This window comes from Mesoplodon bidens (genome assembly GCF_964165515.1).
Source record: "Mesoplodon bidens genome assembly, chromosome: 17".
Classification (NCBI taxonomy): domain Eukaryota; kingdom Metazoa; phylum Chordata; class Mammalia; order Artiodactyla; family Ziphiidae; genus Mesoplodon; species Mesoplodon bidens.
This window is the reverse complement of record NC_138174.1, coordinates 9788449-9807993: the sequence shown is the minus strand read 5'-3', so window position 1 is coordinate 9807993 and position 19545 is coordinate 9788449. Positions and strand designations below refer to the sequence as shown.

Genomic DNA, 19545 nt, shown 5'->3' with positions numbered 1-19545 from the left:
CTGCTGCATCTGCACAGCTGTAAGATTTCCTTCAGCAGGGCCAGCAGCCAGGCAGGCAGGGAGCTGGGCTGTGCTGTATGGCACCTGTTCTGGGGAGATCACTCCAGTCTTTCATCTGGCTTCTCGTGGACAGTCCTGAATCCATGGACCCTTCAACAGCCAGAGCTAAACAAATTTGCAAAGCCAGAATTTATCTTCACATTAGTCATTTAAAGAAAACCCCTAATCCGTGACCTCTGAATATAAAATATGTATTAAAATAGAAAGCAGTAGGGACCCAGGATCTTTAGAGCTAAATGATCAGTGAAATAGCTGGAATGTTCCTTGTACTGTTCTCTTCCCGTGCGTATAACGTTACAACGACTGCCTCCGTTTGATTCAATTAGAGATCCTCTTGTTAAAGTTAAATACACAGCTTCCCTGGGAATGTAATTGTGAAACGTTTTGTCGTTATACTGTACGGCAGTCACTTTAAGATAACACAAATCTTGCTTCTGGCAGAGCATTTCCTTACCACTACATGCATACAAAACAGGATGTAATCAAAAGGGTATTTGGCATGGGTCCAGAAAGCAATCTGGATTAGTCTGTAACTGGCTGCCATAGTTTCAAGTCCATTTCTGATCCATGACTTATTGCTTCATAACTGACAATTTCAAAGGTTTACCAGGATGGCACAAAAAAAAACCTCAACCATTAGTTTCTAGCTTCTTCTGAAGTGTTTCACTAGTGAACATTTTTGAATATTTAAAATAAGAGAATAAGACAATAAAGATGGTTTTTACCATCATTTCTCCACCCCCCCATTTTCTACCAACAATATAAACTAGTGGAGGGAATATTTACTAAAAGTATAGAATTGCAGAAGGAATACTTCAGGTAGCTGTTAATTTCCACTCCTTAAGTCAATAGCAATGTATATAATAGAGAGAGGATTGGATAATTTACTTTAATTTTCAAACTTCACACGGAGCACCTGAAATTTTTTTTTAAAAAAAGAAAAGACAAAACAGCTAACTAAACTCTGGTTCTTATTTTAGCAGCCTGATACAAAGGCAATTAAAAAGAAGTGATATTCAAGCAATTTTACTGTTTAAATAATCCAGAAATTCTTTTTTTTTTTTTTTTTTTTCTTTGCGGTACACTGCTGTGGCCTCTCCCGTTGCGGAGCACGGGCTCCGGACGCTCAAGCTCAGTAGTTGTGGCGATCTTCCCAGACCGGGGCATGAACCCGTGTCCCCTGCATCGGCAGGCGGACTCCCAACCCCTGCGCCACCGGGGAAGCCCCAGAAATTCTCTTTTGAAATAGTTCAATTTCTTTAGCCAAACTTGAGATGTATGACATTAATCACATCCCATATCCTTGCGTTACATCAAATGTTGTCCTCATTACTTTCTCTGAAGGTCCTCCAAGCTCTTTAGAAGCAAAACCTTGAGAACAGCAGGACACCCTGAGGCCTGAGCTAGTATTGTCTTTATCTTTTGAGTGAGGCTTTGGAGCCCAGGGAAATGACTAGGACACCATCTCCTCGGGTATTTCTTAAAGAACCAGTATATACACATCATTGTAAAGCAATTAAACTCCAATAAAGATGTTAAAAAAAACAGTATATTGCCTCCCTCTTCCCTGCAGGAATTAGGGTTAATTTCTAATTATAAGCCTATTATTATGTTATTGGCTAAAATACCTTAAAATTCTTTTCACATTTCACTTCCCCATAATACCTGCTTTTCTAACTGCATACAGATTTTAATGCTTTACCAGAATATGTAAATCTATTTTATGTAGGTTCCTCAAGGTTTGACCTTAAATTTACAAATTATTTTCCTCATAGTCAATGGCTATGCAATGAAAAATCATTTTAATTTGATTGTAGATTGCAGCCAGATAATCATCTCATTGATGAAACCAGGAAAGATTGATATAATGCAAGTGCACCAGTATCTAACTCCAAAAGAATGTCAGCCAAACTGAGGAGTCGAATTCAAGTGATTTGAATTCAGGAAAACTACGATGAGTTATTTCGGCACTAGCTATGGCACAGTTTAACATTTTTGTAATGGTTGTGATGGTGGCGCTTTCTGAGTGAAAAAATGTAAAGTATCAAGAAATGGGAGGAATATGGTACAGCCCCTGGCCTCTGAGTGAAAATGAAAAGCGGGGTGGAAACTCCGTAATCGGGGGCCCGTCGGGACCAAGCTGTCAGATTTAGGCGAGGGCGGGAGGGAGAGAAAACTCCCTGGGGGAAGGAGTGGGGCGCTAGACCGTCCGGGAGGGAGAGGGGAGGGAAGGACGGGAGAGGAGGGGAGCGGAGGAGCGCTGAGCCGAGGGGAGGGAGGGGAGGGAAAGGGGGAAAGGGGTAGAGGAGTCGACGGAGCGCCGAAGTTACCCTTGCGCGGCGCGCGCAGTGGCAACGCGTCCCGGCCCCCGCGCTGGACGGCGGAGGACCCCTGTCGCGCCCCTGGCTGGCCCCGGGACCCCAGCGGGAGTCCGGCGTCTGGCATCTCGAGTCGCCGGGAGTCTGAGTTGCGGGCCACGCGGGACTGGCGGTGGCAAGCCCGCTGGTCGTTATGAGGACGGATCTAAAATGACCGGCAAGCGGAAACCTTTCCAAACGCAGCTCAGGCGGTCAATCAGTGAGCAGTTGCGGGACTCTACCGCCAGAGCCTGGGATCGGCTGTGGAGAAACGTCCGGGAGAGACGGCTGGCAGGTCGGTTGCCCCCGAGACTCGGGACCGCAGGAGCGGGAGGAGGCGCGGGCCGCGTCGCCCCGCCCGGCCCACCGCCCCGCCGCCGCTGTGGGCTCCCGGCACAGGTTTTCAGAGCCCGGGGATGGGCGGAGGAGGCTGCTCTCACCCCGTTGCTGGGCCGGGACGGAGCGCCAGCGCTCCCCGCTTTCCGCGCGCGGGGACCTGGTGCGTGTGGGCTCCGCCCCGCGCGCGCGGACAGCCCGGCGGGGCGCGGCGCGCGGGACCGGGAGCAGGCGCGGGGATTACCTGGGGAGTCTTCCGAGTGGCCGCTTTGCCTAGGCTGGCCCCGGCTCTGCCACCATCCACCCACCCCAGCCCAGTGAGTGAATGAGTGCCCAGCCCAAGTGGGCTCCAGGAGATCGGTCCCTCTCCCAACTTCGCCTTTTCCACGAGGGACACGTCCACTGCCTGTGTGGGCGGGAGAGTCAAGACAAGGCTAGGGAGCGTATCCAAAGCTCTGGGAGACAGATGTTTATGGGGTAGAGGGGAGGATTTGGGCAAAGACAGATGGACAGTGGTTGGTGCTGGTAGATAACTGCCCACAACCCCTGTCCAGCTGTGGATCCGCTCTCCTCATTTTGGGGCTGCAAAAGAGCGGCCTCCCTTTTGGAATCCATTGCTCATGATTCAGAGGAAGAAAAGAGGTGATTATTCTGAGCCAAAAGGTTCTTAAGAATCCTTGCTTAGGTTAGAAGGCCCGTCCCTTCCTTAGCACCTCCCCCAGCCTCCTGGCTGTGGTCTTTCTTCTGTGCATGCTCCTTGGACCTACCTCCTAGTAGGGCCACGGATGCAGGAAGTGGTCTGAGCCTTCGCAGAGCCCATGCTGGGAGCATTAGGTCTGGTGAGTCACCACATCATACCTGCCACAATAAGGGAAGGTGGCCTTCCTCCACAGCACAGTTCCCAGGCAGTGTAGGATTTCGGAATGCTTTCCCCAAGTGTTAGCTGCTGGAAGATGTTTCTGGAAATGGGGGACGTGTGGATGGAAGGGCCCCTGAGCTGACCGTGAGTCTAGTCTCTGGATCTTCTTGCCTCCTGTCTCTCCAGCAGTATCTCCGAGTTGGCCAGTGACCACAGGGGTGGAAGAGAGGTCTAGAGAAGAAGAAGGTATGAAGCCTGGACAGAGGGCAGGGATGCCAAGGGTGAGATGGAAGATGGAACCTTCTCTGGGCTCCTCCCCCGTTTTCTGGTTGAAGAAATGTAGAAGTCCTTTGCAAGGTCTTCTGTCCTTACACCCATGCAGCCACATCTCTTCATTGGTCTGACAGCATTCTGGAGTAGATGCCCAGAGTCTGTGTCTCCTTCAGCTAGGTCTTTATCAGCCTAACTGGTCAAATTAGAAGTAGGGATTATAGATGATTCCAGCACTCAATATTGTCAGCATAAAATGTTTATCCCGTATTTTCTCTCCAATACAGTGGCCCTATTTAGTAAGCACCCAAGAAATAAACAGGCTTTGCAGTCTGGACGCAGAAATAAGTTGTGGTAACCCAGTAGTTTTGACTGTTGATTTTTAAAGACCTGTATGTGCATTGCAGACCTAATTAATAACAACTAATAACTTTCCTTGTTATCGTGCTAAATTGTATAATCTACATGATGGATGGTGTTATAGAAGTTTTTGTGCTCTAGTAAACATGTGTTGCTTCATAACTTCAGAATGCTTACTGCAAATGCCTCTTTCATAGCTTCTGTTATTAAGTTTGTTAAGTTTGTTAAATCAGTGGATCCTCAGGAAACAAGAAGTCTTTCCAAGAGGGCTGCCAAAGCTGTGCTGGGTTTTTATAGAAGCTGAGGCCAAAGATGACTGCAGCCCTGTCTTTTTCAAAAGGACATCTGGGAAGGACAAGAGTATAATGTAAAGACTTAAAACCGTTAAGATTTTCCAGGGAAGTCATTTATTCACATGAATTTTAGACTTTGCAGTTTAGTTAGGGCGGTGGAGAGAAAAAGTTTTGATTCTGAGAAATAAGTGATAGGTAGAGATTTTTAAGATCATGGATATATAGAAATTCAGGCTAAAAGTGGCTTCAGAATGGTAAGTATAAGAGTTCTCCCAGAGTAGTGTAATTATTTTTTAAAATAGTGGTATGAGGTTTTAAAATGTTTAATCAGAATATTAATATCTGCTTACCCATAATCTGCTTACCACTCTGCTAACAGTGGATGCCAGCAGGTTATTCAACTGGGACCAAACAATCCTCTGTAAAGCAGACTTCAACCTCTGCTTCTCTAAGCAAGCTGGGATGCTTGCCACAAAACCAAGCCAACTCCATGAAGGAGCTTTTAGATGCAAATTGATTTTATTGGGTTTTCTTGCAAAGGTAGCTAAAATATGGAACTTTGGCCATGAGACACTGAAATACTTAAGTTATTAATGTTGGCATCAATTCTAGGTGAAAGTGTTCTTCATTTGTAAAAGTTTTATTTATATGGTTTAGTTCACAATATCATCATAACCAACTGTATGAATGTACCCCAGAGAGACTCTGCCTGCCCGCCAAGAGATGATGTGAGGCTATTGGCTTTTTTTTTTTTTCAGCTTTTTTCTATCAGGTAAAAGTTTTGTGCTGGGACTTCTTTAATTTCCCTAAAATTTTCTTCTTATTACACTTAGTCAGTAGAACGGTATTCGAAGTGCTTTATAACAAACTTGTGTTTGTTGTCTAGAGCATTCTGAAGGTATTTGATGCGTCCTTTTGCTTTTTAACATCCTGAGGCAGGAAATCCTTATTCTAACTCACTGTTACTTCTCTTCGTGAAAGCCCGTCTTGTCAATGGGACAAAAAGACAAGAAGAAGTAGAGCTGTTTTAAACATAGTGAAGCTTGTGGATTTCTGTGCTGTGGGACTGTATTTGGGAAGGAGGGGATTATACATAACTGGAAAACTATTTCTTCACACGCATCACAACGGCACAAATAGTGAAACCGATAGAAGGATGAGGTGTGAATGATGTTCAGATATGTTCATTTCATTACAAAATTATAAAAGGGGGTTATTGGTTAAAGAAAGACTGATACTGGGAGCTCCTCTTGGGCTTTCCAATTCTGTAGTAGCTGCCAGACTTTCATCGGATTGTGGCGTTTTTGCCAACATGTACTTACTTCTTAATTACCTAAGACTCTAATCCTCATAAGAGTCAGCAAGAGTTTTTCTCACCCGTCATCTCAATATTGATCATTGAAATAATGGTGGTAATTGTTGTTTATTCCCAAGATGACAAAGTTAGTTAGTGTTCAAAGAAGTGTTCTAATTCAGGTTGTCAGAAGTCGAAGGTCATCTGTGCCTATTTTGTGTTATACCATGCTGCCTTCTCCATGGCTCTTATGGAGAGACACATTGACCTCAAATCCTTTCTCTAAGTCTCTCTGTCGTTTGCAATTAGTTTTAAAAAGAACAACAAAATTAATCGGAAAAATTGCTCTTTCCTCCTGCAGTGACAAGGATAACCCTATGCACCAAAAATAGCTTGTCTCCCAGTCATCCTATTGGGCTGGGTAGTGTATGGGCTTATAGAGAGTTAAAACAAACAAACAGCCATACATCTACCTTATTGGGGCTCTCATGTGGTGTGCTCTGCCCATTACCATCGCTGCAAGAAGCCAAGGGCTGCAAGAAAGAGTTGTTGTCATAAAGCGTAAATGCAGGTTTCTTCAAGGTGGGTGAATGACAGGTTCTTTTGGCCTCTTCAGTTCCCTAATCAGCCACCACTGGTGACAATTCTTAACTTTTATAGCATCATTAAATTCTCTAGGCAGAAGCATACCCTTTAGCTTTTAGTCTTTGTAAGCAGCTTGAACTACTTCTCAAAAGTTTAGGTCTGGGGCTTCCCTGGTGGCTCAGTGGTTAAGAATCCACCCCCCAATGCAGGGGACACGGGTTCGAGCGCTGGTCCAGGAAGAACCCACATGCCGTGGAGCAACTAAACCTGTGCGCCACAACTACTAAGCCTGTGCTCTAGAGCCCGTGAGCCACAACTACTGAGCCCATGTGCCACAACTACTGAAGCCCACGCACCTAGAGCCCGTACTCCGCAACAAGAGAAGCCACTGCAATGAGAAGCCTGCGCACCGCAACGAAGAGTAGCCCCCGCTTGCCACAACTAGAGGAAGCCCGCGTGTAGCAACAAAGACCCAATGCAGCCAAAAATAAATAAATAAATAAACTTATTTTTTAAAAAAAAAGTTAAGGCCTGAAAAAATCCAAATGAGTTTTCTAAAGCTTTCTGCTCCTTCCTTTTTTTTTTTTTTTTTGGCGGGATGCGGGCCTCTCACTGTTGTGGCCTCTCCCGTTGCCGAGCACAGGCTTTGGACGTGCAGGCTCAGCGGCCATGGCCCACGGGCCCAGCCGCTCCGCAGCATGTGGGATCCTCCCGGACCGGGGCACGAACCCACGTCCCCCGCATCGGCAGGCGGGCTCCCAACCACTGCGCCACCAGGGAAGCCCTGCTCCTTCATTTTAAAACCGTACTCTGTTTTAATGGAAATGTAATCCATATGTATGATTCCTTTATACTCACATAACAATATTTAGGTAGCTTGTGAACTAGTTGATGGCCAAATCTTTTGATCTCTTTCATAGTCTTATTTTAAATCATTTCTCTTAGACACAGGAAGTTATATTGCTGCCAAAAACAAACTAACCTAAAACACTGAAAAGTTTGAGTTTTGTTAGAAATGCTAATTCCACCAAATTTCAGTGACTTCTTGTCATGTTAAAACAGGTTTATTCATCCTCAAAGTCAACAGTAGCATCCTGTGATGTGATGTAAACATGAGATTGGGACTTAAATGCAGAGCGGGATCAAGAATAGAACATGGGCCATAAAAAAGTTCCTTATTAAAATCTAAATGTGTTCCATGGTAGCAAAAAGTACAGGATGATACCAGCTGATCCTTTTCATTTGTTTTATATCAATGTTCTTCCTTTTTATTATCACTTTACTGTAAAGAACAGGCCATCCTACTCTGTCAGTTTTTTCTTTTTAAACATCTCTTGAAAAGGGAATACATTGAGATGTGATTTATATTAACAGTAACAAAAAAGAAAATCTAAGTCAGGTAAATATACAGTGAAAATCAGAGAAAGAGAACACATCATATGTACCAGGGTTCCTCTCAGCCTTAGCTACCCACAGGGCCACCTGGAGCCTTTTGGAAATATGAATGTCCTTACTGCCCCCCAGAGACTCTGATTTGGTTCACATGGGGCCTGGGGATCAGTATTTTTTTTAATACTGGTTCCAGTGTACAGTCTGGGTTCAGAATCACTGACTTATGTTAACTACCATATGATAACTTGCAGCAGTCTGTGTCTAGTACGAGATCATAGTCTAAGTCCCTAAGAAAAGTTTTACTTAAGTGAGGTTGGAATGAGCTTGATATTTTACAGGGACAGAAAAGAGAAGGGAAAACAAACAAACAAACAAACAAAAAATGGTGTGCCTGGAGCATAATGAAAAAAGGTGGTACAAGTAGATGGTAAGAGATCAGGTCAGAGGTATGGGTAGAGTCAGGTTATAAGATTAGGTTGGGCCTTGTTGCCAGGGCAAGAAGTTTGGATTTGGTTCTACATGTGATAAGTAGCAAAGGATTTTAAACAGAGGAAGGACAGGACCTGAATAAGTTACTACTGGAGTGGTCCAGGTAAGAGAGAAACAGTGACACGGACTAGGCTGATAATGATGAAAATGGAGAGAATGGGACAGATTTGGAATATGTCTTGGAAGTAGAGACAACAATGCTGACATTTTTTGTTGGAGGTGAGGGAGAGGGATCAAGGGCTCCTAGGTTTGTAGAGCCATGGGCTGAGTTGGGGACAGGTGGAATATTTGCATTTTGCAGTGCAAAAGGACCTTTTTTTGCATAAGCCAGATGAAGAGCGAGTTCTTCTTTGGCCAAATTAAGCCAAAGATGCCTATTAGACATCCAAAGTAAAAGTCAAAGAGCTGGTTGTACGAGTAAAGTTTTGGGAGAAAAGTCAAAGCCAAAGATAGAAATCTGAGAGTTATTGGCATATGACTACTATAGAGTAAAGCCTTAGGACTGGATGGGTTACTTAGAAGAGAATATAAGAGGAGGGGCCAAGGACCAAGTCCTAGGGCATCCTTTATTTAGAACACAATATTGGGACATGAACTGTATATACATATACATGTGCTAAATTTCTGGGGAATAAGAAAAATAGCAGCACTGTTCCTAAACTCAGCATTCTTATAGCTGAATAATAGTAGTGATATATCAAATAATCTTTTGTGACCGATCTACTTGGTCCCAGAACTTTTGATGAATAAAAAATAATCATAAAAGTATATCACACTAATAAAATATACATTTTAAATTTAAAAATGATATTGCAAAGTAAAAATAACATTTAAAGGAAAGACTTCTTAGGGTTGCCCCATAAAAATTAAAATATAGTTAATTAGATAAAAATAATCTTAGCAGGAATACATCTATGGTTACCGTGACTTGTTGACCACACATGTAATGGGGTAAGAACTTTATCTTGGAAAGGTGACTTCTCCAGTGTTGTGGTATCTGGGAGTAGGCTAATCAAAGTTTAGCTTGTAAGAAAGTTTCTGTACTATATAGAATTTTCCAATATTGCATCCATTTGTTGACCTTTACCAATTATGGTCTGTCCATAATAAAGTTGATGGAAGGGAAATTTCTCAGAGAAAAATAGGTAACCGCATCTTAAGTTTTTGTGTTTGTAAGGAAGATAACTTAAACATGGCCTAACCCATCTGCAATATGCTGCCCAAACCTTGGAAGTAACACATTTTCTCCTAAAGTTGGAGCAAAGAGAGGACCATGTTCATTATTTGTGGGTGGGTGCTCTGAATAGGATACAGGAGCCCTGCCAGTTGGCTGAAATCCCTTAAGACCACTTAATACAGCTTTGGATCAGTCACCAACCTGATCATTTAGACGTGGAGCATGTCTATGAAATTAATATATATTCTTTGTGTGTGTGTGTGTGTGCGCTTTTTCAATCTTACGTTGAACAAAACAACTTATAAAGAAAAATGTGCTTAGAGACCTTGTAGTTTTCTGGGGGTTTATCCACCAGTATATTTCTATTCTACCCTTTTGCAAGTTTAGGGATATTGCCAAATGAAAACAAACGTGGTTTGAGAACTGTTGCAATGTTCCTGGGCTTTTTTTCAGAATCCTCGAGTGTTTAGTCCTAAGGCAGTCGAGTTGAAGGGCAAACATTTTTGTCATGTTTGTAGTTAGTCAATAAGTATTTATTGAGCCATGAAATAGCATCCTTGTCAAAGCATGTTGGGACTGTAGTGCAGGATATTAATTCAGGACTGTGGTTTTATCCTGGCCAAGCACACAAATTTTATTATGCTGCTCAAATCCCTTAACTCATCTATTTAACCAGAAATAGAGCAGGCTTCCAGAAAGTGCTAAAGGACAGTATAGAATGCACCATGACTACACAGTATTATATTTGCAAATCTGCTGTGTCAAGCTATCTTATGTTCTCAGGCAGAATATTTCCTTAGTAACATTTTTATCTAGAGTAAAAATTTCAGAACCTAATGGTTCTGTTATTTTGTGTAGTAGGGCATATTTTAATCTGTATTTCATCATGACATACTGTGTTTGTTGAATACTTCTTTCTCCTTCCTATGCATGAAATTAAGTGAACTCTAGAGATAATTGTTGTTCGACCTCATGAAAATTGATACATTTACTATCAATGACTTTAATTGGAAAGTCTTATATGCTTCTTATCCTCTCTCCATCTGGATAAAGTAGAAACATGTCCAGGTTTCTTGAAGGATCTTTGAACGTGTTTTCCATTGAAATTTAATGTTTACCATTAGAATAATATCCTAAAAGTACAAATATATGAATATCTGGAAGGTGTGACAGAATAAGTTAAACTAATCTACTGCTGCATGAGAAAGTCTGGGTTGTCACAATGACATTGCAAAGATGGCTTCCTTTCTTTGGCCGACAATGAGTTGCATTCATTGCAGAACTCTTGAAAAGCAATGATTGATCACACCTTTCCTAGCCAAGAGGAATTGTCCCCATGGTCTTGGAAATAAATTATATCTTTATTTTAGTCCCAAGAAAAGACTTCATAAACAATAGCCATAAAAGAGGAGCAATTGTTAGAATGAAAGTAAGAGAGGGCTTCCCTGGTGGTGCAGTGGTTTAGAGTCTGGCTGGTGATGCACGGGACCCAGGTTCGTGCCCCGGTCCGGGAAGATCCCACATGCCGTGGAGCGGCTGGGCTTGTGGGCCATGGCCGCTGAGCCTGCATGTCTGGAGCCTGTGCTCCACAACGGGAGAGGCCACAGCAGTGAGAGGCCCACGTACCCCCTCTCCCCCAAAAAAAAGAAAGTAAGAGAAAAAAAAGCTTTTACATATTTCAACCATTGTCTCATAGGCTGTTTTATTCTTTTTGGAAAGAAAGAAGAGAGGCTTTAGGGTAAGCATTTGATTTCTAGTTCTTAAATCTAAATCAAAGCAACAATGACAAGTGGAAAATTGCTCTTAACCCTGTAGAGAAGCACTGTGGTGGTGGTGGTGGAAAAGTGACTGAAGCTGTTTGAGGCATCATCATTTGCATAAAATCACAGCTGTGTAATGGTAACTCACATCTGTGAAATTAGCATCAGTTCAGCCATAACGTTGATATAATTATTTGGCACAGCTATGGCTACAGTGCTGGGAGCATAGATCTCCAAGTGTCTTAAATGCATGTTGTTTTACTTTTGTTGCATACAATGCAGTGGAGGGCAGGGTGAGTGGTGTTTGGGCATGGTGGAAGATTACTGGCATGCATCATGCCCTAGTGGTTAAGAGCAGCTACTGGAGCAAGAGGTGGAGGTAGGATGGGTTTGCATCCTACCTCCACCTCTTACACAGTGGGTCCTTGGGCAAGATAAATAATCTTGATGTTCCTAAATTTCCCCATCTTAAAAAGGAGGATAAGCATAGAACTTATAGGGTTGTCATGAGAATTAAATGAGTTAATATTTTCAAAGCATTTAGCATAGTGTCTGACCCCTAATTAACAACGTATAAGGGTTCATTTTTTTAAAATACATATGTATATAGATGTAGATATAGATATATAGATACATAGATGTATTCTCTGTGGAGAACAGACATTTTCTGATAAAGGAGATGCTTTTTGCTCTAGCCTTAAACCAGCCACTCGCTTCATACCTGGATTCATCTGCCTTGTTCCCATATCTTGTGGACCCATTCTAGATCCCATGTTCAGAGATTTCCAAGAGCTAAGACATTAGCCTCACTCTCTTTGCTTTGAATCGAATTTAAAAACAAAATAAAATAGTACATATGTTGCTAACGTGGTTGGCAGCATCTTGTGCAAATCCATTAGTGTTATAGCATGAATCATTCATCATACTATTATACTAACATTTTTCTGAAAGATCATCAATTATGGTTTGTTCATCAAAATTACTATCAGCTTTAGAGCTATGCAACCAAGAAATCATTCCCATGTCCTTGGCCTAACTGGAATTTGATGGACACCAAATTAAAATGAGAGAAGTTGGACTAGATTATCTCTAAGGCCCTGTTTAATTTTAAAAATCAATGAGTCTATAAAACTAGAATGTGCGTCTAAAGGAAACTTAATGCTCTAAGTATTTTAGTTCCTTTTCTGTCTGGATTTCATCAGATGTTTTGATAGACAAGGAAAGGGCGGAAGCCCAGAAGGACACCCCAGGATGCCTGCCAGTGTCATTCCCCATACTGCTTTGGTTACCTAGCCCCCATCAACAGCAGCAACTTAACTGGTACTTTCTGATGTTGGAACTACATCTGCCAGAATTGGAGAAGGAACAAGGAGGGGGGAAAGCTAGGAGTCCAGGGCCTGCAGATACCAGTAGAATCTCAACAGTCCCTGCACCCCACGCAGGCAAGTCCCCATGCTCAGAGAGGCCCCATACTTAGTTTAAATGCTCTACTGTTACAATCTTGAAATTATTAATAATTGTTGAATGGAGGGCCCACATTTTCATTTTATACTGGGCCTGGCAAATGAGGTAGCTAATCCTGCATTATTGGTGAGATCACTGTCATTGGTGATTTGGTGTTATTTAAGTAAGATAAAAGTGACTTGTAAAATCACAGGATATTAGATCTGGAAGGGACCTGCAAGCTTTCCCTTCAGCATCTACAATCTATAATCCGTATACTCTGTGCAACTTGCTCTTGGGGAAGGTGATCTCCCAAGAAGGAAAGTGTGGTGGTTTTCTTTTATTGTTTATTGATTTTGACAGCATCATTATGAAATAAGGCAATAACATCACCCCTGGTGTTTACAGAGTTATAATGATTATATTTTAGTTATCACATATACCGAAGCAAGTATTTTAATTAGTTTTTTAAAGGTATTGCATTGCTTAGGTATAATAGGAGATTGGGACAAATTACACACTCTTGGTATGCTAGATTTTCAGATCCAAAGCTTGTTTTTGAAAACTTCTTAGTTAATCTGTTTCTTAATTTAAAATTTATTTACAATATCCGTAATAGATTATTCATTAAACCACTGCTTTTAAAACCATTAAGGCTATTTCCTGTGTAGATTTCACCTAGGACTACTTACTAAGAAAAGGAAATTAGGAGAGGCAGTAATAAAGCCTGTGATTTATCACCAGGGATTTCCAGCACATATTGGCGAATTTTATTTTGTCATGATGTCCATCTGTCTCTGTGAGGAACATTGAAGCTGACCGAGTCTAGTCTCATAATGTTTCATAGGTTAAATCCTCCTTTGCTATCAGAAGCTAGACATAGAACTCCCCATTTAATGATGTAAAAAAAAGAAGACATCTTCCTTTGTTTGAAAGTTAGGTTCATTATTTAATGCAGAGTATTTGGGCAATTGAATAAAAAGAAGAGTGTGTGCATTTTCATTTTCTCTTAAGCTACTTCAAACAAGAATGTGTTTGTGTAGTTCTGAATAGTAAAAGAGTAGGCAGATTCAGCTACCCTGAATCAGACCCTATTTTATGCCAGGCATTGTGCTAAGGCTTCATGTGTTTTTTCATTTGATGCCCAGGCTTCAGGGCAAGTACTCTCAGGGTCCCTGTTAGCACACACAGCAGCTTGCTGTGATTAAGAAAAAGGCTTCCACTCGGGGCCATGAACTACATTGTAAAGCAATTATACTCCAATAAAGATGTTTAAAAAATTAAAAAAGCAAAAAAAAAGAAGACTGTTAGAAAACAATGCCTCCTCTGAGAAAACACAGTCCCATGGGCGTGTGGCTAGGTGAGTGTTCCCTGGGCTGGATTTCAACCTCCATGGTCCCCCGGCACAACCTACACAATCGTACAGTGTGGCCCTGGGTACTGATACTGTCCCCACTTTACGCATGAAGAAATCCAAGGCTTGGAGAAATTACGTAACTACTCCTTGTTGTTATGTAGATTTATGAGAGTGGCACATTTTGAATCATCTACAGATCATTGTGAGATTTGTGAGATCTTGGATGACTCCAGGACCCAAACCCTAATCATAGTCTAGCACTTAGGGAGGGGTAACTGTTCCTGGGTAGCGACAATATGGAACCATTTCCACAGCCCTGCCCCAATGTTGCCTCAAGGTTAAAACAGGGTATAATAGATGGGAGTTGACTGTGGCATTCTGGCATCCCAGGGTCCCCATGAGAATAATGATAACGATTAATGATGATCCTGAATATTTGTGTAACACTTTACAGTTAAGTGTTTTTCCACTAAGGTTTGTGACGGTGGTTTAAAATCAGTAGGTTCTCACAAAAGTCCTTTAAGGTAGTCACGGTGGGTGCTATGATCTCTACTACATTATAAGACAAATGAGGATAAGAAAAACGGTGTGACTATCCAAGGTCCCATGGCCAGAGAGGGCCAGGGGGATATTTGAATCCAGGCTCCTACCCCAGTGCTTGCCCTTCTGCTCACTTTCCTGCTGCCCAGCGTGAGCTCTGCTCTGTAAGATCAGTCAGTCGCTGTTAACTAAACCTAAAGGCTCCCAAACCTGACTGACCATCAGAACCACCAGAAAAGCTTTTTAAAAATACTTCTCCCGAGATCCAAGGGGTCAAAATCATCCCTGGGGTGCAATGTGTACGTGTGTGTATGCATGTGTGGAGGGTGGGGTGGGAGGGGGTGTAGTATGCTTTTTTTTTTTTTTTTTTTTTTGCGGTACGCGGGCCTCTCACTGTTGTGGCCCCTCCCGTTGCGGAGCACAGGCTCCGGCCGTGCAGGCTCAGCAGCCATGGCTCACGGGCCTAGCCGCTCCACGGCACGTGGGATCCTCCCGGACCGGGGCACGAACCCGTGTCCCCTGTATCGGCAGGCGGACTCTCAACCACTGCGCCACCAGGGAAACCCAGTATGCATTTTTTAACAAGGCTCCTAGGTGGTTGTTGTTGTTGTTGTGTGTTTACAGGCTGCCTGGCACTGTCCTCCCACCAGTGACTGGAAGTGGCTCGCTCTAAACGCCCACAGCTATTTCAGACTCCATGCCTTGAGCCACGCATATGTCTTCCAGTCCTAATCCTTTTATCTCCCTTCTGCCCACCTAGATCCAACCCATTTTCAAGGACTGGCTCAAGTCCTTCCCACCTGGCCACTATCTCCCCCTTCCGTAGCTGAGTGCCCCTTGGTGGGCGAGAGGGTGGGAGGACCGTGAGTGTCTGCTGTGTGCCAGGCCCCGATTCAGTGCTTCTCCCCTTCTCGTCCTATGAACCACCACATTAACACGCTGAGGTCATGGTTATCATCCCCATTTTAAAGATGGGGTAAGTGAAAGAACTTGGCTGAGGCCAACACAGCTAGTAAAGTGCAGAGTTTCATTCAGCTTTAAGTTCCTGCCTTTCCAGTCACTCTACTGAGTGTTTCAGTCTGGTTCCTGTCTCACCAGCAAGAGTTCTTTTGTGCTGTAATAGAGAAACTTTGTCTGACATTAAGGAAAATCTTTTACCTCTTACTGTAAATCCACATGGCAAAATAACCTAGTTGTTGAAGAAATAAAAGAATGAATGCCTTTTCTTACTTCTTTTGTGAATCATTTCCTAGCAAGCTTCAAAAAGGTGGACTGATATTGGTAGAGATGATACTTACTTACTCAAACTCTTTAATATTACTAGGAAATTCCAGCCAACATTCTCTTCTTTCATTTAGCTCAAAAAAACCATGAAATGTTAGAGAATATGGAAGCCTTGTAGGTTGTCTTGTCCAAGTCATTCATTTCACAAGAGCTGATTGAACCTCAGAGAGATTCAGTTAACCTGTTCCAGGTCATCTCATTAGCCGTAAACTTGAGATTAGACTCCAACTCCAAGTCACACCAAGTGACTTTTGGGATTGCAGGTGAATTCATATGTGACCACCCTTTTTTTAAAAAATTCAATTTATTTATTTTTGGCTGTGTTAGGTCTTTGTTGCTGTGCGCGGGCCTTCTCTAGTTGTGGTGAGTGGGGGCTACTCTTCTTCATTGCGGTGTGCAGGCTTCTCACTGCGGTGGCTTCTCTTGTTGCGGAGCACAGGCTCTAGGTGCGTGGGCTTCAGTAGTTGTGGCATGCGGGCTCAGTAGTTGTGGTTCATGGGCTCTAGAGCGCAGGCTCAGTAGTTGTGGCGCACGGGCTTAGTTGCTCCACGGCATGTGGGATCTTCCCGGACCAGGGCTCGAACCCATGTTCCCTGCATTGGCAGGCAGATTCTTAACCACTGTGCCACCAGGGAAGCCCAGTGACCACCCTTTTATAAGCAAAATGCCCATTTCTGAAATTAGTCTAGAATATAAACTTCTTGAGGGGAATTATGGTGCCTTACTTAACTTCAAGAGCAAAGCCTTTCCCATAAGATATGTTTTATAAGTGTTTGTTGGCAGCCTGACTCACTGCCTCAATAACTGAAGGACATTACAGGAATCTGATTGCCCCCTCCTAAGTGCTGAGTTCACCTCTGATGGCCTCAAACTCTGCCTGCCCTACCGTGATACCACCCCTATGTGTTTGGCACACCTGTCAGCTTTGCGGGTTTGAGCAACATAGACTTTCCCTGACCTCCAGCCTCCTTCCAAGGTGCACCTGGGGATTTTCATTTTACAGCTAAAGGAATGGAACACTGCTGTTGTTGTCACATGTTAGGTTGGGGAAAATGAAGAAATCATAGTTGAAATTTAAGTATTAATTTTTCATTTATTTAAGATGGAAATGTTCCCTTTTGGCCATTAATAAAAATCATAAGGCTTCCCTGGTGGCGCAGTGGTTGAAAGTCCGCCTGCCGATGCAGGGGACACGGGTTCGTGCTCCGGTCCGGGAGGATCCCACATGCCACGGAGAGGCTGGGCCCGTGAGCCAGGGCTGCTGGGCCTGCGCGTCTGGAGCCTGTGCTCCGCAACGGGAGAGGCCGCAACAGTGAGAGGCCTGCGTACCGCAAAAAATAAATAAATAAAAATAAAAAAATCAGCACTAGAGGAAATGGGTGTTCAGGAAAAATTCCCCAAATCATATAGCTTTTTCTTTTTTTCTACAGAGACTCCAAGTTTTCATTCACTCAACTTATTCAACAAATATTTATTTAGTATCCACTATGGCAAATACTGTCCCAGCTATTGGGGATTCAGTGGTGAACAAAACAGACAAAATCAGCACCCTCACTGGGCTTCCGTTTAAGTGGGGAAGACAGATAATAATAAACAAATGCCTAAGATGTAAGTGTTATAAATAGCACATTAGGAAGAAAAAGAAGATGTGAAGGAGCTGGAGAATGAAAGGGAGTGCTGGTTTGGATCCAGTGGTCAGAGAAGGTCTCTCTGGGGAGGTGGCACTTGGAGCAGAGACAGTCAGAGATCTGGAGGGAAGAGTGTTTAGGCAGAAGGAATACGATGTGGATCAGTCCTGAAGCAGGAGCATGTGCATGTGTTTGGGGAAAGGCCAGGAGGGTGCGGGGCTTGGAGCACAGTGAGTGAGTAGAAGAGTGGCAGCAAGGGGTCGACAGACAGCCTGGGCCTCTGCAGCCTTCTGGCCTGAGAAGGAGTCCTGATATGATCTTGGGTATGATTTGCTGTGAACAGTTAACTGGTTTATGATGTAAACGTTGGAAAGAAAAGACAATGAAGGCCAACAGTGGAAACAGAAAGACTTTTTTTTGGCTGCGCAGCACTGCTTTCAGGATCTTAGTTCCCCGACCAGGGATAGAACCCGGGCCCATGGCAGTGAAAATGCTGAGTCGTAACCACTGGACAGCCGGGGAATTCCCCAGAAAGACTTTTTAGAGGCCTCCTTGAAGTAACAGATTTAGTTCACATCTCAGTTATAAAACAAATACTTAGTTGCTAGTTACATAAGGGCCCACTGCTTAATTAAGAGGAAGGAAAGAAAAACCTCTGGCTTTCAGTTTTTTTATGCAAATGGAGAGGAATTAGCTAGATTCATTCATTTTTTCATTCAAAACATTTATTTAATAAATGTCATATTCCAGATACTCTGCTATGCTGTGCACTGAGAATAAAAACATGAAAAATATACTAAGTCTTACCCCCAAGGAGTTACGGACAAGTGCAGTGGTATTGATCAGAGGATGGAGTGATGAACTTGGTCTTGCTTCACAGAGGAGATGACCCCTGAGTTGGGCCTTAAAGGAGAGAAATTACACTCTAAGGAAGGGGAGGAACAAGCACGTGCAAAGAAACAGAGGCATGAGGTAGCATGAGTGATTATTCAGTGTTGCTGGGACCTTGCGTCAGGAACGAGAGCTGGTGAAGGAAAGACTGGAGGGTGGGCAGAGGCCAGATGACAAGCTTGTGGATCTCATGCATGACTTCCAGGGCTATATCAGATAGCCTGTAAATTATTTTCTCGTTCTAGGACTTTATGATTATGTGAATCCATTTTACTTTCTCCATCAGCATTTGGTATAAGCATCACAAGCCCTTATTTATTTTTATATCCATCTTTTCTAAGTTATCTTGCTCTACAACTTTAAAGAAAAATGGTTAGAGCCTCTTTTCTTGCATGGGTATTGCAAAGAACCTGAGGTCTTCTGTGGCTTTTAAAGATGACTTCTGTTAAATTAGCAGAGCCTACAGGAGCTCCTGTGAATTCCCAGTTGCCAGCCTCACTTCTTGGGGCTTCTTCACTCCAAGTCTTGGTGCAGTTGCCTGGATTTGCAAGTTTAAAGTTAAAATGAGTGTCCGAAGTACATGTGGTATATTACAGAGACTTGATAGTCTATAATTTCCACAATGGAACTAATGTGAGTTCTTGATCTATTTTTCACAGAGCTTTTGGGCCACAGTTACTTTAAAAAGAACCCTCTTGAAAATAGATCTGAAACGGATCTCAAAGGCTGTGTTTACTCATTTGTAAGCATTTATTGATGACCTATGTTATGCAAAACCGCAGTACCAGGTACTGGGGACACAAAAATGAATAAGATAAAATCTTTTCTTTCAAGGAAATTCCAACTATTAGTGATTCTTATTAAAAAACCTTATAATTCTCTGACTTTTGTGTGTGTGTGTGTGTGTGTGTGTGTATATATATATATATATATATATATATATAGAATGGTTTTTGGTCAATGGTTGAAAAGGTTTTATAAAATTTCATGAAAAATAGTTGAGTTCTTTGATTATGCATAAGCTCAGCCTCTCATCATGGAAAACTGGATTTATTTATCTAACATGCTGACTAGAGGCAAGGAGGAAAAAAAGCCAGAAGAAAAGTACTAATTCATGATGCACAACTTGAGAATCTCCATTGAACAGCTGCATTGTTGGAACACTCACCC

At 42.8% G+C, this 19545-nt stretch overlaps 1 protein-coding gene across 4 annotated transcripts in view; it reads left to right on the top strand.

Annotated features, from left to right (window-relative positions):
* Positions 1-19545, top strand: part of STARD13 (StAR related lipid transfer domain containing 13) — a 324501-nt gene that overhangs the window by 81423 nt on the left and 223533 nt on the right. The window contains exons 1-2 of one of the 4 annotated variants that reach the window (XM_081214550.1): positions 2370-2712; positions 3802-3858. The exons of 1 other annotated variant lie outside the window; for it this stretch is intronic. In XM_081214550.1, coding sequence (XP_081070676.1) covers positions 2589-2712; positions 3802-3858 — 181 coding nt within the window. In that variant the 5' untranslated portion in view covers positions 2370-2588. Of the gene's footprint in view, positions 1-2369; positions 2713-3798; positions 3859-19545 lie in introns of those variants that run through there. 2 more of the 4 variants (XM_081214549.1, XM_081214552.1) reach the window with 2 other exon arrangements.